The sequence below is a fragment of the Varroa destructor genome, unplaced genomic scaffold (genome assembly GCF_002443255.2).
Source record: "Varroa destructor unplaced genomic scaffold, Vdes_3.0 BEIS01000004.1, whole genome shotgun sequence".
Lineage (NCBI taxonomy): Eukaryota > Metazoa > Arthropoda > Arachnida > Mesostigmata > Varroidae > Varroa > Varroa destructor.
In genome coordinates, this window is record NW_019211457.1 from 21,033,471 (window position 1) to 21,053,733 (window position 20,263).

Sequence of the window (20,263 nt, forward strand, 5' to 3'; positions counted from 1 at the left end):
ATATACATATATATAATTTGTGTAATACTGATCAATTTTTTCTTATATATCAGAACTGTGAAAATAGTGACAGCGAACCTTGCTCAATGGTAGAGCGATATGGTTGAACATTTCAAGTTCAAACACTCGAAAAGAGCCTTTAAGGAGATGATCTTAATCCGCTCAAAGTTTGTGCATTGCAGCTACTGCTGCTTGCCATACGTGCGCACATTAGTTCGTTCCGACAGCCGTAGACCATTAGACTGAGCAAGATATTCTTTCTTAGCGTGTGCCATATCCACATAACGTAGCATAACGTAACACACGCTATCCACAATTTCTTTCGTATTTTTCTCTGGTTTCAAATAGATTTCATTGCAAGTAGATCGTGTTGAACTAACTTAACTACCTTGCTACCTAGCTAGCTTGATTGCACATTTGATCCGTTGGAATTAACTGGCTATTAAAGTTAGCTATAACAAACGTGAAGTTAAAATCAAATACCATTTTGCGTAAGCTTGAGCCAAGCAATTTCTCTGTTAGTATATTTCTGAAATATTCAACCATATGCTTGAAACTAGTATTAGACTCGAAGTATGTTTCAAGTTTTGTATTCGAAGCTGATTGATTCCGAACACAAAAGAAGCGCCTGCTTAAAGTTTTGAACCCAAGACTTACACTTTCTGCCTTTATTAACTAGACAAACCAGCACTGCGCCATCGCGTGATCATCCATACGACTTGATAATTGGGAACTAAGAAAAATCCGATTTTTTTAGTCTAGTGTTGTGCTATTGTTCCCGTAATGGAGCAGCCGTAACGTGTTTGTCTACTATTTTTTTTTATATAGAAAGACATAGGCTAATGCGTTTACGCACGACAAGCTGATCTCTGTTTCTCTTTATAGTCCATTTCATGGGACCCGAGTGTGAGATTCACTCACCTGTTCGCATACAAGTGAAAGACCGTACTCTGATAGTGTAGAGCACGATAGTATTCACTAAGCCGCTATCCTCTTTGTGACTCCCTCTGAGGCCTGGAGCCGCTTTCAAACATTACCCTAAATTCCTCAAAAAAGGAATGGGGATGCGTTGCTTTCTTTCCTTCTACCCCTTTTTCGCATCCTGCACTTCCAGACGTTTTTTCCAAGCTCTTTTTTTTACCTTTTCAACCTTTCTCCTCTCTATATTGGTTTCAAAAAGCCGTTTCGTTGTTCCGATGATTTGTAGATCCGAATATATTATGAACAATGTTCTTAACCGTGATCCACGATTTACCTCACATTACTCCTTTGCGCTTTTATCAGAGAGCTTCGCATTCAAATATTATGTAGTGCGCTCCATCTGTTTAGCTGACGCGCATAATACAGATGTGTCATGCTGAGTTTTCCTTGTCTTAACTATGTACGGCCAGTACTGAGCGTGGCTAGTCAGTACCTGCGTAATGTGACAGGTGAGGTCGCCATTGTTATTGTCATATCAGACTTATAGGTCTGATAAGAGGAATTTCACCTGACTTCTCGGTCTATCTGCCGTTCTTGGTTATGACCATTTCTGTTACCATTTCTGCATGAATGCTATTCTGGCTGTCCAAAAGTCCATATCGTTCTCTAAGTATGGGCCACTTCTTTATTCCTTTCAGAAGACTGCCGATTAAACTTAGGAATACGTGAGTTGGTCCAGGTTCGAAATTGGACTTACACATACATCGTTTTGGGCTGAGAGCCAGCTGTGTATACATATGCATAAAGCCCAAGTAAAGATCAGGACATCTATGAATCGTCACTATTGACTCTCTCCGTCCGGAAAGATAACCAGATCTATGTAAGGTCAATTTTACCTAACGGATTATTTACACGTGTAGACTTGACTTACTTATCTTACTGAAGTTTTTCAAAATGAGTGACTTACTGGGTATTTATTCGTTCCAAGGCGTGTATATATTTAACAGAAAACAGTGAATTTCTAGCAATTGTCTGCTGTATCATGTAACTACTTTTCTTTGCATTGCTCAGATATAAGACAAATCGAAATCCATTGCCAAAGGTTTGTCACTTTAACAGGCTGAACTATTCTCCCTAAGCATGTAAGACTAATAAAAGCGGTGGACAAAAGTACAAGTATATTCTTAATTTGCTCAATACATGCCATAATTTTTACTATCATATAGCTTCATTATCATATAGTTTCACATATATTGCATAGACTATGGAATGTTATATTAATTATAATTGAATCCTGTTGCTACCTGTCTAAAGGAGCCTTTAACTGAAGTTCGTATGAGAATGGTAGTATTGCTGCAATAGCAAGCAAATGAAAAAATTAAAAACGCTAATCAGGTCAGAAACGCCGATACTCGATTACCAGGACTGTATACAAGATGCGTCACATTACATGCTAACTATTTGCAGTCTGTGGGAGAAATTGCGCGTAGACTTTTCTAACCTAGTGAAGCAGTGCCATTTTTCTAAAAACGATATCTGAAGTTTGTTTTTTGACTGTAAAGCGGACTAGGGATAGAGCGCTTGGGCAAGTTATAAAAATTGAATTTCGTTTTTTTTTCTTTAAGGTCCGCATAACTGACTACGTCATCTTGACTAATTAGCAAGACCTGTACTCTAAAACATAACAAAAAGCGTGTTTCCATGCAAACTGCCTCGAGTAATTACAAGATATTTACTTAACAGTATGGATTAATACAAGTTTTAAACTTACTACCATGCGAGCAAAGACAACATCTTCGACCGAAATTTATGCTACTAAAATTACAAATTTCTCACAATTTAAGGAACTGTAGAAAATTCAATAAAAACAAAATACTGTAAATAATAAAAAAGTAGTCGTAGAACGGTGGAGCGGTTCAACGCTTAAAGTGGCTTAAAAAGGTGGTAAAAACTTACGGTATAGGAATTAAGCTGGTGACGACGATTCAGTGAGCTGATTTTAAAAACTTCATCAACCGTATATGCTCTGCTACAACTACGAATTTTCACCTTTACTGGGTGCTGTCGTCACTGCTTGGTTACAACTTTTGTTCTCTTTCGTTCTTAGCAAGAAGAAGATTCTTCGGTTTAAGGAAGTGACTACCTGGTTTGAAGAAGCCCTCCATTTTTACCTGTTCTCAGGCCCGCCCTGTCGGACACTGGCAAATGATGCCGCAGTTCTCTCCATCGTTAATTTAAATTTATAACTTTCTAATTTATGATTGTAGCCTGTCCAACGGTGGTTGTTCTTGATCGTTCCCTTTGCTATGTAACAACCGTCGATCGATGAGGCCATGATTCTACCGAGTTGAATGTGCGACATACGACGAGGAAGACATAAGGAGGCGCCATTACGATAATATTATGCTTTCAACCCTGTGGATATATAGCGGCACGCGTTCTTGTCTGCTCTCGCTTTCGCGCTCCGGAGCTGACTACCGATACGGAAGCCGATGGTCCTTAGCGCGTTACCATCAATAAAGCGCATGCACATCAAATAGGGAACAATGGAAAATTTAAACTATTGGGAGACGTTGAAGAATCGAGAAGTTAATCAGCGGTTAATCCCGTTTCTTTCCACAGAAATTTTCAAATTTTATTGACTTTCAATTGGTTTATATATATGGTATCTCTAAATACATTTTTATACGTGAATAGTGTCGCGAACTGAATCGCTTTTTTTGTTATGAGACTATGAGTGAGCAATTAAGAGTGGCAACCGCGTGTCGTCATTGACATGACCGCTGATCTTATTACTGCATGGACGTAACTTCTGAGGGCCTAGCATATAGCTCAGGTTCGACAGCACTTAATTTTGCTTGTCCTAATGCGATAATAAATTTAGTACTAATCTGATATGGCGATTGTGACATAGTTTCGGGAAATATCAATAAATGGTGGAAAAATTTTAACGCTCCTGCAAAATGGGGTGGCTGCTGACATTTTCCGATGCTGTTCCTCCTTTAAGGCAAAATGACTAAGAGCTGACTCGTATTACTAGATCGAAATGCCTTGAATTCACGAATCATAAGGATTTTTATTATTCGCTATCAGCTATTGAGGAACCTAATGCTTGCTAATAAGGATAAAAAGCCTGTTGCTTTGAGTACTTTAAAAATGCATTTGACGTTTAGGTAGTAACCTCTTCGCTATTCATCGTGATAACGTATTTTACATACTAGATTCGAAATGCAGCAGGACATTTAAAAAAATATATAGTAACACAAATCTCCGACTTTCCCAAATTTCCTTTCGCTGGTACACCAAGTCATGGGTAGCCTCGTAAATACCTAACCACAAAGCGTACGCCAGTAGGTAACATCTCTCTCTAGAGCGATTGTTATCGACGCAGGAGTTACTAATACCAATGACAACACTGATGATGCAGGGTTTACTCTTCTTCTGTGCAAATATAGTGCTATTATATATGATATATATGTAAAACGACTTCATCTAACAACATGTACTTAGAGAACTTCGTTCTTCTAATAAGTACACACAAAGCCATGAAGGTCAATCTACATTTGAAAATAAGACTTCAATTCTTAATCTTGTTATTTATTGGATATACTCTATTTTCAAAAGCTATAAACGTTATTAATACTTTAAGGTCTCTATGTCTAAAAGATACGTCAATAACGCGTTTTTCTGCATGTTCTGTTTTTCTTTTTTCTTGATTAATTTTTAAGTAATACAAGGGATGTATATCTAAGTATACGAATACCAATTTCAAACTGTGCACACCTAAAATGAAGTGTATACAGATATTTAATTTTGTTGACCATACTTCGGCATCTAATTTTAACACTATAATGGTCAACGACAACATATTGGATTATATTGTTCCTCAATAAAGATTTTTTCCTTCCCAAAACATCAAGCATGCTGTGTTTAGATGAATAAGGAAGCAAGATAATAGAAAACAGAATAATGAATTTAGATTACGTGTAATCCAGCTAATTACGTATACATAATTAAAGTGTTTACTTGTTTCTCAGAATTGTTCACGCCTAAATAACTATTACATCGCGTTGATTGATAACTTAGTAATTAATAATAATTTCAAAAGCCACGCGTTATCCAGCTTAGTACGACGCATTATCTTTACATATCAAGTATAAATCCATGTGATTTGTGAGTGGCAAGTGTGTCATACTAATCGTAGATTGGGTGTTCATGGCATCACCATAAAAACAGATCACAGGAACGGAAAAATCAAGATAGAAAATAAGGCTGAAAAGAAAAGAAGCCTTAGACGTCATAGATGTGTTTTGAGATTTTTGTTGATCGGCGGTCGACGGTTTCGCGGGAAGTGACAGACGGCTCACGAATCGATTTCAAAAAAAAAAGGTCGATATGGAACTAAACAGGACGCGAACGAAATAAGAACGCGAAAAATATATTGATATAAAGAATGGCATAGAGACACTCTGATGACGACGATGCCGATATGACAACTAGTCCGGCAAACTGAAGAGGCGAGAACTATTCATAAAAATGACAATAACAGAACGAGCTTTAGCGGCTCGACTTTGTTACAGAAGCACACGAGATGTTTCGTCCTAATTTACATGCAGCGGTGTTTTAGTAATTCACATAAAAGAAAAAATAAATAGATCAATTGCCGCCTAGAAACCAACGTAATAGAAGTATATGTCTCATTTATCTCCAAACATGAAGTAACTTTTGCAGTTACTAAAATAACCACGATTTTGACGACGATTGCAGTTTTGGTAAGAGATTAGTTAGAAGAAAGTAAGAACGTTGTGAGCAACACTCAACAAACATCGATGTGTATACCATTTAAAGGAGACATTTTAGATTTAGCGTTTACGTATAAAATGGTAGGTTTATACACACCATTTACCAGGCATAATTTAAATATAACTAAACTAACTGTGTTCTTTGATGAATCTAAGGGCTGTACGCGTTATAGTTGCACCATATCTAAAAGTTCATCTAAAAGTTGAAGAGTTTTGAAATCGAAATATTTTACATTTTGTACTAACAGAAAAATTTGATGGGTAAAACATATGGAAACGTTTTCAATTAGCCACAGAGATGGCAATTGACAGAACAGTCAATACGTACGACGAACAATGTGTATGCGGCTAATTAAAAGCAGAATCGTATTGAACCATGGGATCTGCACGAGAGATCGATCACATGAAAACCATGGTCATTCATGCTTGTCACCACGATCTCATGGGGTCGCAACAGACAAAATAAGAAAAGATAGTCAAGGTCTATTCATGACCCCTACGACATGCAATGAGATGACTGTATACGTCCTAGTAGGTTTTGTCAGATTTCACACACATATGTCGGACGTCACAAACACCGTGATCAAAATTGAGGACCCGGCATCAAATCATTCTTTTTCTATACTATTTTTGTTTGCTTGGAGCAGATGGACTGCTGCTGTTGTTGTCGTCGCGGGGGTTAACGGGGGTTGGCCTGACTGGCTGGGTAATTCAATTCAAGATAAGGAAATAAATGTATATCCCAAGAAAAGGTAGAAGCAAATGAAAAGCAAATAGCAGCGCAACCGCCGCCACAGTACAATGTGATAGTGAGTCAATGTGAAAATGAAAACGTACTTTGCCATTGGATTTCAAAGTTTCAGTCAGTCCAACTGTAGATTCGCTGACTTACGTAGCCGGCTGTGTGCTATTTTTATCAGTCTGACGAATATTGTTGTCCGTATAGGGAGACGAAGAGATCAAAAGGGTAGAAAGACCAATGTTTTTCTACCGGTTTTTCACTCCGGTTTTAGTGATAATGGTAATGTATCATGCCAGTGGCATCTAAAGATGAAAAGGGCGCAAGTTATCCATAAGAAAAGCACGGTAGTACAGGAGCGTATTCATCATCAGCTCACTGACGTTGATGATGAGGGCGAGATGTATGGAGTCATGCGAGATGGATGGGGAACGTCCGTAAGACATACAAGAAAAAAGTAAAAAACACCACAACAAGTCCGCGTCATGCACGTATCGCAAAGCTTCTTGTGAGCCACGACTGACGACCGTGGATCGGTCACGGGACGTCAGATCCGCTGACGGATCTCGCGCTGAATCGATGTCTACGGGTGGCTGAGTCGTGCGGAGTTGTAGAACTGGCATGAACAATGATCAATGAAATTTTGAAATGGTTTACTCCTTACTTAGGCTCTTAGTCCATCATCAGGCTGAGAATAACGCTTAAACAAAAGGAAACAAATCAAATTTCTTTTCGAATCATACTTTTATAAACTAAACCACAATCTACTTCTCATTTAGTTGATTCCTAAAAAGAGTTTAGGAATTACTTTTGTTCAAATTGGCGTTTATAGAATATGTCTTAAGTGAAGAAGATAGACTTAGATCGCTTAGATCTTAAATTATGAGTACTCCGTTATAGGCCAACCCACAACTTTCATATTCAACGTGCTACACAACACACCGCATTACCGACGAACTAGAGAATCTGTGCATGTGAAACTAGAAACTAGCTTTTGTTCCTAATATAGTGCTGCACACATAAATCCTCGCCAATGATGACATTGGTAAATACAGACAATATATAGACTTTTTTTCGCTCCTGTATAGTGTGCGCATTCTGTTTTGCATCCGTACTCTAGTGGTACATAAAACAAAGATGACGGGTTTGTCCCGGCACTATAATAAGACTTTTCATTTTCTTATCCTCATGGATTTTCGACAACTATTCGTAGGAATGTAGCTTTCTCGGGGTGTCCGGGAGCCATTGAGAATACGATTGGCTGTCGTCATTGCTGCCGTCGACGTTCGTTGCTGGTCATCCGCTCGGCCAGTCGGTCTTCCTCCGGGCAACGTTAGAGCGAGCCAAGTCGAGTTATTCCTTCTGCAAAGTTCGTCGTCGGCGCGCTGCAGCGGTGTTTCTGCTAGCGTTGCAGCGGTCTTAAGAGAACGGAGAATTGACCATCCATGTAGCCTGGCAGCCAGCGGTCGCGTCGCTTCTGCCGCCACCATTGGCGGTACGAGCAGAGATAGTAGTCGCCATGGCAGTAGCTGCCGCAAAGTTAGTAGAAGAGTGTTTGCTGTCTAGGTCTGCTTTGGCCTCCGTGAACGGCATGGCCGACAGCGCATCCCGACAGCTTCAGCTTACTCATGATATATGAACGACCACAACACAATACAACTGCAAAACTGCTGTTGTTGACGCTGCTGCCTCTGGATTGCTGTATTTCTGCTGTCTACTCCAGCGCTGCCGCCGCCGTCGGTGCCTTCGTCCGTCTCCGTTTACAGCAAAGGCAGAGATAGATCCTCCTTCAGCTGCTGTTGCCGTATGCTGCTGCTGGCATTACGGTGGCCCGTGCAGCGATAGCTATGGCGACAGCGGCGGTGGCGGCAGCAGGACAGCAGAAAAAGCAACAAGGCGGGAGGCGGCAGTATCGAACGAACGAGCGAACGAAAGAACGACAGCCAACAACAGCAGAAATGGCGATAACAACAACACGTCCACTCTTCTTCTCGTTCTCCCTCTGGGTGTTTGGCGTCGCTGGTGATGTCGGCCAACGACTGCTAAAGCGCCGCTGCTACTGCCGTTTCTGACTGGCGTTTCTTTTAGCTGTTTCCTGGCTTTGCGCTCTTCTTCGTCTTGTTCAGCGTCCGCTTTAACATCAGATAGACGAAAGGAGCAGAAAGTTGACTTGGCTTGAAGGATGAGAGGCAAGAAGAGATTGAGTGAAGAATCAGGAGTCTGTTGCCGCTGTTGTTGGTCGAGGCATGAGGTTGCGGCCGCAACAGCAGCAGATTAGCCAGCCAACTCTCTACAGAAGGGCAACGGCAGCCGCTACTGCGGCAGCGGCTGGATATATCATGAAGCGCGGTGGTGAACAGCGGCAGTGGCTGCAGCGGCAGCGGTGGTGGTAGTGGTACGCCCTGTAATTATGAAGAGGAGCCGGCGGTTCACTTCTCTACTCTTCCCACCCCGTTTTCCCCCCTGCTTCTCGTCGCGCCGTCTTCGTTTTCTTTTTCGTCTCCAACTTCGTCTTCATCTACCACTTCGTCTTTCTTCTTCGTCTTCTTCTTTTTGTGCTGTTGCTGCATCTTCGACTTCGTTGCTGCTGCTGCTGTTATTCCTCCACTTTGCCTCGTGCTCCTTCGGTTTCTTCGTGCTGTTGCTTTTGTTGTTATTGGTGTTGGTGTTGCTCCTCGTCTTTTTCGCTCACTGCTGGCAAAGAGACAACGAAGTCGGGGAAGATTGCGGCGACCGACTGCTACGACTATACGACTACGAAACAGCTAACCGAACGACTGCGAAACAACAACAACAACACTAATAATAGCAACAACAACAACAACATCAACAACATTAATAGCAGTAACAACATCGGAGAAGACAGCCATAGAGCCTTCCTTTCACTTCATAGTCAGCGATCGTCGATCCAACAAGTGTGTATACATATGCTGCTCTCCAGGGGGATAGGTTTAGATATTCGCTGCGAATACATAGAGTTCGATGAAAACGGGTGGTGCAGTTTAAATATGAGCCGGGTGAAAAAAATAGTCACCGTAAACTGCCGACTAGTTAGGAAACCCACAACGGAATTTGCCTCAAAAGGCATGGGTATTGCGCCGATTTACTGGAAATTACAATTGTCAAATTGATCTATGTCTGCACTTACGGTTATTAATGTAGCAAAACTGACTCTCAATTTAAAATGTTAAGTACGTAGAACAAATAATATCAATAGGGCATAAATAGGCACATTATGTATAAAATGAAGCGCAGTCGTTGGTCCAGATTCTTCTCAAAAATTAGCATTACCAGTGAGCGGTGTAAAAGATAATTCGAAAAAAAAAAAGATAACACAGACAAGGAAATGGATATACCTGTACTAAATTTCATTAAGAATTGGTGGAAAAAAACTTTCTAAGTTTCGCAGCTCTAATAGCCAACGATTATAAAGCTTATATTATTTCAATCACGTAAACTGTATTTTCTCAATAACGCGCAAAGTTACAACAAGCACCCTTGTTGCTTGCTATCAGTTCAGGAGAACTAAGAAATTTGAACCATAAGGAAAGGATTATGAAGCTATTTCATGCATCTTAATTTCTTTCGCGTTATAGAAATGGAATTCTTTATCATGTTCCTTCCTCATCATTAGCAGATTATCGCTTCTTAGAACACATATCATACTAAGCCTGTCTTTTAACACCAATTCAACATTCTACTAAATATGTGAACTAAAGTAGTACTATCAAGCTTATTCTTAAGGTTTACCGGTTACCTTTTTAGTGCCTTTAGAGCTTTTACCTGATTTACTTGCTAAAAAAAAAAAACTGAGTATAACAAATATAGCTCGCAACGCAGTGCTTAGTGGTGCACAACGATTGATCAATATTAAACAATGTGCTGACAGCTTTAAAGAGCTTTTAGCAAAGGCCTCCAGTCTGCTGTCCAAGTCTGGATCAGGATAAATCCTGTTTCTTTATATCTCGAACAAGTGATGTTACATGGCATATCTGAATTGTGGTCGTATTTTAGGACCACAACCCGCATTCTTTATGCCCTAGTTCCAGAATGCGCGAAGCTGCTACACGTAGACATTGCAGCCTTCGTTTTAGCTGTTTTAGTCACAACAACAAAAGTTGGCCAAGGAGAGGTAACTCAGTGAGGTACTGAGTGCAGTCCATAAGATGATAACAACTGCATTCAATCGCCTAGAATAACATAGGCTGAACTTAATCATTTTTCACACCTATTACAAAGGCAATCGATTGGAATTATGTAATTTCGATATATCCGTAGTATTGGATTACATTGTGAACACCCTGTATTATTGTTGCTATCGTTGTTCAACACGGACGTTTTCGCCATTTGTGCCTCCTCCGGGCAGATGGCGGCTAGGCTCGAAAGTCACCGCAGTAATTATAGGTTAAGAGCCGAAGCCAATATGTCTCTACCTAAGTGCCGCGTATACATAGCCAGCATGTGCATTTGGCTATGTTTGCTTGATTCTACATAAAAATGTGAGTGATATGTGTGTCTCGAGCTGTGAGCGAACATGTTCTGTTACTTCAGATCTTTGTGTCTGAGTTACAACTAGGTTTGAAAAGAGGCGAGTCCCTAGTCCACTCACCCAAGACATCATTTCTTGAGAACGCGTAATACTCAATTTTCATGATTACTCAGTATTCAATGGCGATAAACGTAAGGACAAGTAACTGTAAGCCGAAAAAAATCTAGTCCATATAAACATTCCGTTTAGTAAGTATCCCTAACCCTTATCTTTAAGCAGATAGTGGCGCTTCAGAGATTTTTTGTGGTAAAATTTTTACCATTTCTTACATCTAAAATACACAGTAGTAATGAATTAGACAATCCAATACCGAATATGAACATAACAATTATTTATTTTTCTAATCGTCGTATGAAATTTGCTAATACGTAACACATCTAACAAGAGCAAGAAACGAAGAGCCCTTATATATATATATATATATATATATATATATGTAAAACTCTACAAACAATACATTTAGATTAGTATTACACTTTGTCTAGTAAGGACCATGGGTTCCGCTATGCAATAGACTATTTTCATATCACAGTATAACGGTATCAATACTGTAGCGCAATATGAATATATACTAAGTGACCTAAAAAGCTAGATAGCAACATTGTCACTACCGCGTACATTTTAAGTGGACCATATCTAGCTATGTCTATAAATATAATTTAAAAGAAATTAGGCTAAATTCGTTCCGGTACCATTTAGGATTAAACGTAACTGTGACTTTAAATAAATGGCTCAGAAAGCAAATACTAGCAATTAGGTTTCGTTATACTGTTCGTATGACCCATCCCAGGTGCCTTTTTACGTGATATATATATATTTGGCAAAAACAATACATTTCAGAGGAAAAAATTACAGCGCTTTGAGTTTCAAATTGAGAAGTATTTTATTTCACGTAAAAAAGCACTTAGAGCCTTTACTGGCGAGATGAACCCAGGCGGGCCCTAAAGAACTGTCCGTAAGAGTGTCATAATAATGTATTCGCCTACTAAGCTTTGGGGGGCACATAAAGTGGTCTAGGTTTAAAACCGGGCGCAGATATATTTCGTCTCGTATTGAGAATCAGCCGTCTCAGGCAACGCTAAACAGCAATACTGTATATAAAACTTAAAATCTTAAAGTCCTAGAGGAAATTATATCTAAAATTACCTTTTTTTTTATACTAATATTTGCAAAAATGACGAGGACACACCATGAGTTGGGTGCTCATCAAGACTTACCTAAATGAATCTCGATAAATACAGATGTTCAATATCGTTGTAGTATTACCGACAAATCAGTTCAGCATCGCAAATTTAGATAAAGTTATGTGAATATGAAAGATATGTAGTTAATTACGTTTAGATGAGAATTTGACCACTATTCGATTCAACGAAATTTTATAAGACATGTACTTGTCGAGATGGTTGGCCGGTTCTAACGGCAATTCTCTCCGAAACACCTTCTTAGCGAATTAGTTGTAACTATTTGTGTAGTCGCATTGGGAGTCGCTGGTTCAACCTTCGCCAATTACGTATGCTACACGACAAATGTAAATAAATAAACAAAAGAAGTTTTGTATAGTGGCATCGAGAAATCCAGACCACCTTGCTGGTGTTCTAATTCACATAGACGGCGGGAATGTCGCCTGTAACCCATTTTCTACTTAGGAATCATCCAATTTTCTCTATTTCGAATTTGTTTTACCGTGGTATTGAATTTTTTCAGCAATAACATGATAGCCTTTTTATTGTTATCTATCATATTAATGTTAGTAAACATATTCGAGCCCATAGTATATACAGATTTGAATCTTCTGGAATACCTCAAGCACCTTCTTTTAGGTCTGTCAACAGGATTCATATAAGTTTTTGGCTTGTGAGGGGATTTTTGATATCTGTATGCTGCTTATTTGAGACATGCTGTACTATAGAAGGTCTTCTTCTTCTCCAGTTGATCCCAGAGGTCTTGGTTTTGGCCTTAACCTTTTTTAGCAACCACAGGCAGTTTTTCTCCTTGCAGATAGGGGTTGATCTCCAGTTTTGACGTGTAGTTTGGCTGAAATGTGTTAGAATCATAACAACTTAGTTTGTATTTCAGTTGTCTAAAAATTTCTTTAATATAGTGTGTATTATTTTCGTGATCCTTAATGTGCTGCCACGCACTATTCAAATTTAAGCTCATTACATCTACTTATGTGTATGGAAAAAAATAAGAATGTGCTTTAATTGAACTTAAAACGAACAGCGTACATGAAGTAAATGCGGAATAGCATGCTTAGACCTTTTTTCTGAGCACAGAAAATTTTGATACGTGTCCTCAGGCATTGAGATATCTTTTTGCTGTTCAAGTTAGCGCTTTTTGTAGGCACATCATTTTCCAAAATTTGTATTCAATATTTCCAAAAGAAAAAAATATTCCAGTTTCAAAAGTGGAACGTTTTTTGTCGACATCATTTGATTTTCAAACACTGACATCTGTGCCAGAGTAATGACAGAAATTAGTTACTTGCATATACGACTTGTTGAAGACTGGCCCTTCGATAGCTAAAGTAATGACATGTGCTTTTAGATTTGTCTTGTGATAAAATGACATTTTGACCATTTGTGATGTCATCAGAAAGAATTTTTCATTTTCCGAGTTTTTTCATTAGTTGAAAGAATGCCCACGAAGCTAATACTCCCATATGAGACGCAACTTGAGTGCCATGAAATAAAGGGGTGGCGTTTTTGAAAAAGCTATCATTGCAGATTTTCTTATGCTTATAAGCCTTTGCCATGTACAGAACGGAAACTAGTGGCATACTACCGAAAAGTTTGAAGCAGTTTTTGCACTGCTTTTTTTTCAGATTTTTTTAATATTGCACTGATCCACTCTCCAGAAAGCTTGTCACCAATGACGAAAAATTAGAAATCGTGTGAACTGTGTGTGTGTGTTGCATGAAGCCTACGCTGGTTTCAAACTTTAGAGTGAGATGGAAAGATGAAGAAGAGCAACGAAGCCTGCAAAAAAGAGTACGGCAGGATTTCAAATTAGATCGAGTAGGCCCGATGATGGGTTTGTGCGTTTGTTAAAAGTGGTAGGCACGGCTTAGCCAAGCGGGAGTACTAGGTGCGATAACATAACGAACAATATCAGCTATAGTGAGTGAAGGAGGCCGAATTCTCTGAACTTAGAAGCGTGAGCTTGCGGATTAGAGTTCCGGCCTAAATTCAGTGATTTTGAAATGGTTTCGGTTCAGAACATGCGCCCATCGCTTAGTTTTCAGTCGCCGGAGACAATATCATTATATCTTTATCACTGACAGTATTCGAGCTGTATAGTTGTTGCCGTTTAGCCTGTATTTTGTTGTACTGTGCGCAGATAATTGTAGCATAATTTCGAGGCTTAAAACAAACATTATTTAAAACGCTATTTTAAAGTCTAATATTTTTGAAAATGAACATCGGTTGGCTTTAAGAAAAATTCTAAAGTCATCTTTACAACATGGTATAGACAGCTGAGACAAGCTGCATCACAGCATAAAGGACACGATCGTTAATAATGAAAAGCGTTACTATAAAACTTTGCAATGCTATTTTTATTTTTAGCTTATGGTAAATTGATTAGTTAGTAGTCAGAATTAACAATACAAAACAGTAACAGTATTTTCTTGAAATAGCTGTTTCGACTAAATAGCTCCAATTCTCTGGTTATTTTCTACGTATCAGACCTAAGAAGCTTCTATCGTCACTTATGTCATATACCTCGATACCTTACAAGAAAATGTCCCTTACGAGAGGCAAATACTCCTGCTACAGGCCTGTCTTCCATAGCGCAAGTTAAATAACAACACTTCTAAGCAGTGCATGGGTTTCACAGAAGACAAAACTATAAGGATACGAGTGCACACTTCGAACATATTTAAGAAAGTATTTAATAGCGAGATCGTACTAAGTTTTGTTATCATAATACTTACAGTGGTAACTGTTATGGCAAAACTACTACTTCTGATAGGGAAACAAGCGAAGGAGCAGTATCACTGCCGCAGAACAACAACAATCATTGATGTTCTAAAGAGAAGGATGTTAATAATAATTGTAGTGATGGCTGTATACTTTTTAGCGTCACAATGATGACGAGTTGGCGCTCTGCGGGGTATCAACCACGATAACAACAACAATTGATGATGTCAATTACACAATCGGGGACTTCCATAAGATCTACTGGAGTCATCAGTCATGTATCTTCAGAGTAAACAAACCAGAAATCATCGAAACGGGCGAATTATGCGCAGCGTATCACACTATAGTCACAGAGTCGTTATCTAAATAGTGGCAACATCCATAATAGTAACTGTCAACATTTAGGTGTTACCGCTTAGTCACGACAGTTACGATTGATACAGAACATACTGATGCATTTGATTTAATTACTTATTTGTAAGTCTATCTGTGATAAGGCCAAAGCCTAATGTTGTCTATGTGATTAACTATCTCCGGGATACCGCCACGGGGCTTCTGATTCTTGTATAGGTTTATAAAAATCTATTTTGAGAAATACAATGTTTTTCATTTTGGTGATGTGTCGAATATTTTCTTGGGTACCGAAAACTTCTGTTATCCAGATCCCGCTATATTGATTAGCATGGATGTATCTCTTTTTGATGAGCTTTTCGTCATCTGACAACGATCTTTGACAAGTCGGTGTTTAAGAGTTACTCACATTTTTCAACTGTACAATATTACGCCTTGCGAAAGTGGTTAAAAATAAGTGCAAAATGGTAATAAAGAAGCTGTTTTACGTAATGTAATTAATTACTATAATGTGAAAAGCTGTAGGAAAGTAACTTTTTCGGGGAAGGTATGAGAAATCCATTTATTGACTGTCAGAAGCATTTACCCAGTGGTTTACCACCACTAGGCCACCTTTAAACAATAAGGCATTCATATATCTTGATGTTCTTAAGAGATCCACGGAGAGCAAAGAGCGATCACTCGTCAACCGCCTGCCAGTGCCGGCGAACCAATTCATGTAACTCAATCACACAATGGCAACGAATTCCATATGGTTACTGGAATTTGCAAACGGACGAAACAGAAAAATACCAACGAGAGCTGTAACGGAACGCCTGTAAGTTTGTAATGTATAGCTTGTGAGATAAACTGAAAAAACAGAGTAGTTACTATTTCAGGTGGAATATTTTGAACAGGAGAAATTGTTATTGACAGCGAAGTTATGGGACAACTGGAATATGGTAGAGAAATTCTACGACGTTACCCGTTACCAATTGGGCGATCGTAATTGGGTAGGTCTACTGAGAAGGTTTGGCTAAGCGTACCTTTAAATAGTATCAGTTTAGTAACTGACAGAACTTGATATAACAGCGGAATGAGGTTACCTGATAGGGTCACTTAAACGTAATAATCGGAGCAGGATAACGGGATCGTTCACTAGATAAGAGGTAGATGCGGCAAGATAGTCGTAGTTATAGTATACCTTAGCTTAGTTGTAACATTGCACCCACGGTAAAACGTAAATTTATCTGCAGGTGTTTTGTGTATGTAATGTTTGCGAACTAATAGAGTTTCATACTCGAGTGTGGTCCAACTTTGATTTTTCAAGGTATGTGGAATGTTTATTTAGAGAAGGCTTCGAGTCGCATCTGCTGTCAATTGGCGAAGTATCATTTCCACAAACCATTTGTAAAGGACTTAAAAGTTGCTCAGCATTAATATTACATGTCGAGTAACAGGATGATTGCACCAGGGTTCCGCAACGTAATAACGGGTTGCAACCGAGTAGGCCTACTATAATACTTTTGAAGGAGCGACGGCAGTAGATTAATGAGGCTGATGTACGATAAGCAAATATTTATAATCTCAAGTATTAATTAAATAAAATTACGGGATTCGCTTGTCGTAAAGAAACATTTCCTTTTATAATATTTCCTAATAAGCCAATTTTGTCCTGCTATATTAGGCACCCCAAAAAGCTTCTTAGAGCATACAGATTACTAGGAAGCTCATTTTGGTATATATATATATAAAAGATAAACGTCTCAAATGTGCGTTCCCCGATCAATGAGTGTAAGTCTGCTTAGACCCGTCAGGCCACGTCTATTTGTTTACGGAAGCTTTCCTTATATAGATGTAGTTCAATATGAATAAATGCATAAAAGCGTTATCATCTTCTCTTTTCGTTCAGTAAGAGAGGTAGTCTCCGTTTTAAGTCTGCGACTGCGGGCGTGCAAAAAGGTTTGATCTCTTTTGTTTTTCTCTGCATGGTTATTGTCGAAGCGCGAAGCGTCCCTCTGAACAATTGCAGGAAGATTGTTTCGAGGATAAATTAGACATGAGATCCATTCAATATAAATTATGTCGAAGAACGTTTGTTTTTACGGGAATTGCAGGCTTCCAGTGGCGATAGTACACGTGTTAACTTCGATAAACTTAAACAAAGGTTGCCTCCTTCCTTCTTTTTTCGGTTTCCAGAACATGCTATGTTTTTTCGCCGTCTTTATAGTGCAATGCTAATGTCTTTGCCTAATTAATTTAATGGCAAGTTGTCTAGGTTCGAAACCTGACAGATCCCTTTCGTTTCGCCTTTACCCGAACCCAGTAATGCTTTACGGCAGCACTGAATGCAAAAAGGCGCAAGTTCATCTTTCGATTTGTTGATTCCGATCAGGTTTGACGCAGTCAACAGATAATGAGAATCATCGAATCAAACGAGCTAAATAACACTCTATAAAGTTCAATACTAACAAAAGCAGGTAGTTACTTGATTTTTGTTTCTAGTAGAAATTTTAAAGTGCTGCGCTATATTAATAGAGATAATAGTAATTAGATGAACCCGCAGGTTTCTACTCGCGCCTGTCTTACCGTTGACTTAACGAATTGGTTCTCTAATATTACAGCCAGCCCAGAGATCTGCTGCACTAACGTTGCAGTTATTTCATTAGCATGTGTTAATATGCGCGAATCCGATTCGCGTAATACGTAACCAAATATAAATTATTGTTCGATTGCCTTTAGAGTTGTCCGTTTGCTTTTGAGATCCCACGGCATCAGTGTCTGCATTTGTAACGTCTATTAACAATAGAGATCATTCCATTTATATTTTGTCTTCTAATATGCCATAGTTCTTACGTTGGCGTTGACTAATACCTGATTTATGTCATATTCATCCTGAGACCCTCAACAATTTAGTCAATCTCTCACATAATATACGTAATCTCGTTATCTTAGTGCCATTATTCTTACAGCGACCGGCTATTCTACTCAAAAAAATGTCGGAGTTACCTTGCTTTTTTGCTGCAATTAATACTGTCATATATTTTGCCGTTTGCGGAATATACATGTAGTGCACTAATTAACTTTGACTCCAAAACTTTCAATATGAATCTGCGCAAGTTGCACATGTAAAGTTAGCCGCTAGACCTGCATGCCTTGCAAAACATAGCCTAACGCGGATTCCATATCTCTCTGTAGTTACTATCACTGCCCCCATTAGCACGTTGTTCTCATTTCGATACGGTGTTGTGTTCTTCTCGGTTTTACATTTGAATTAATCCGAGATAGTTCATATTATTATTGTTCCCTCCATAGGAAAGAAATTACACTTCTCAAATTCAATCAGAAAAAAAATATAATCCATATGTTAAGAATATGGCTTACGTTTTATGAATTGGAAAGCATTTCGATACATATCACTATGTTATTCCTCAGTATTTGAACATGCCGCCAAAAAAGAATCGACCTGTCGAAAGTAGCATAAAGCTATATAGGAGAAAGATATTTATCCAATCGAAGAATATGAATCACACATGCCTTGATTATTCAGATCTCATCGACCATCTCATAAACTAGTCAAATTAGTGCTATGCCCCTTTGTGCAAGAAAAAAATGTTTTTCGAAAAAAACGAACTCGCATATTTAAGACATATGTCCTGCGATAATTTATATTTCATAACTTAAAAATTATTTTGGCAAAAATTATCATTTTATCATCATATTTCAAAAAAGAACAACTAACCGTCAAATTCAAGGTTGCGCTTAATTTGTAGAACAAAACAGTACGTAAACTTCTCGGAGCAAGTCGGAAAAAATATTAACTTGTTCCAACTAACGCTTTACGGGAACTGCGGGAAAAAAATAGTCATCCAGTCGGCTCCGTACGACTTTCCTATAACGAAACTTAGTGACCCATCAACAATCAGTTCAACCCAATCACTTTATGCGTGCTGTTTAGATAGAACAGATAGACGGAAAGTTTCGATAGTATATAGGCTAGACATACCCGTTTGCTTCGCTCCGCGCCTGTTTTATCGTTGATTTTAGTAATATGATTCTTTGTCGTTAGGCCAATCCTAACGCATACTACAGCAGACACCAACAGTTATCCCCTGTTTCAATTGCCCTATTTTATTCCCTTATTCGTCAGCCTGCTATAAGATAGAAACGAATCCGATCTGCGTTACGTTTGGCCCAACATAAATCATAGGTTGATTGCAGATCTACATTCCGCAGCTGCGACTTTCCTGAGGTCCTGGAGACCCAGTTTCTTTATACCTGGCCAAACATCTCATCACCGAAATCCCATTTCCTTGATTCAATCAACTGTTACCTTGTTTCAGTGACCTAGTTGTATTAATACTGTAATAATATTAACTTATTTGAATGGTTGGTCACATCCCATGTAGCATGCAACTCCATTACAGTTACCCTAAGGCAATAATCTCGTACCCTATTGAAATATCCCGATTGTTTCCTATTTCTTCTGCCTCAATTGTTATTATTTATCTTTCATTTCTGCTGCCCCATTCTCCCATTAGCGTTAATTCATTACGATCAGCCTGTCTTAATATTTGATTCGTATTACACGTCAATTAGAAATTAACTATTGCAGACCGACACCTCTACACGCGTTCAGTTGTAGTTCTGGTACTCCATTGTGGTAATTCCATTATCTCGTGCAACCATCCGGTTACAGTAATTGTATTTCTATGACTTATTCAGTGTCTCATTTTGTACCACTGACCCCGCTGTTTTGGTGCTAATGAATGTAAAAGTAGCCTCGTCTGCTCCACTTCGAAACTGCCAATATAAATTAAAATAAAAATTAATCAACGTAATATTAACAACCAGCTGTACACGCAGCGCCATTCAGAGATCATTCGAGTAGATCGCAAGAAACGCCAACTTGTTTTAACTAACATTATGCTCTGTGAAAAAATAGAGGTAACGCTCATGCACCATTTCGATCCATCTAGGTAGACTTCCATTAGCGCATCTT

The 20,263-nt window shown here is 38.8% G+C and overlaps 1 protein-coding gene across 1 annotated transcript in view; it reads right to left on the minus strand.

Moving 5' to 3' along the window:
* Positions 1–11,318: 11,318 nt before the first annotated feature.
* 7B2 (Secretogranin_V domain-containing protein 7B2) overlaps positions 11,319–20,263 on the minus strand; it is a 37,707-nt gene continuing 28,762 nt past the window's right edge. Inside the window, exon 7 of the mRNA XM_022803630.2 lies at positions 11,319–13,045. Within this exon, the coding sequence (XP_022659365.1) occupies positions 12,968–13,045 (78 nt within the window). The 3' untranslated portion in view covers positions 11,319–12,967. The remainder of the gene's footprint in view (positions 13,046–20,263) is intronic.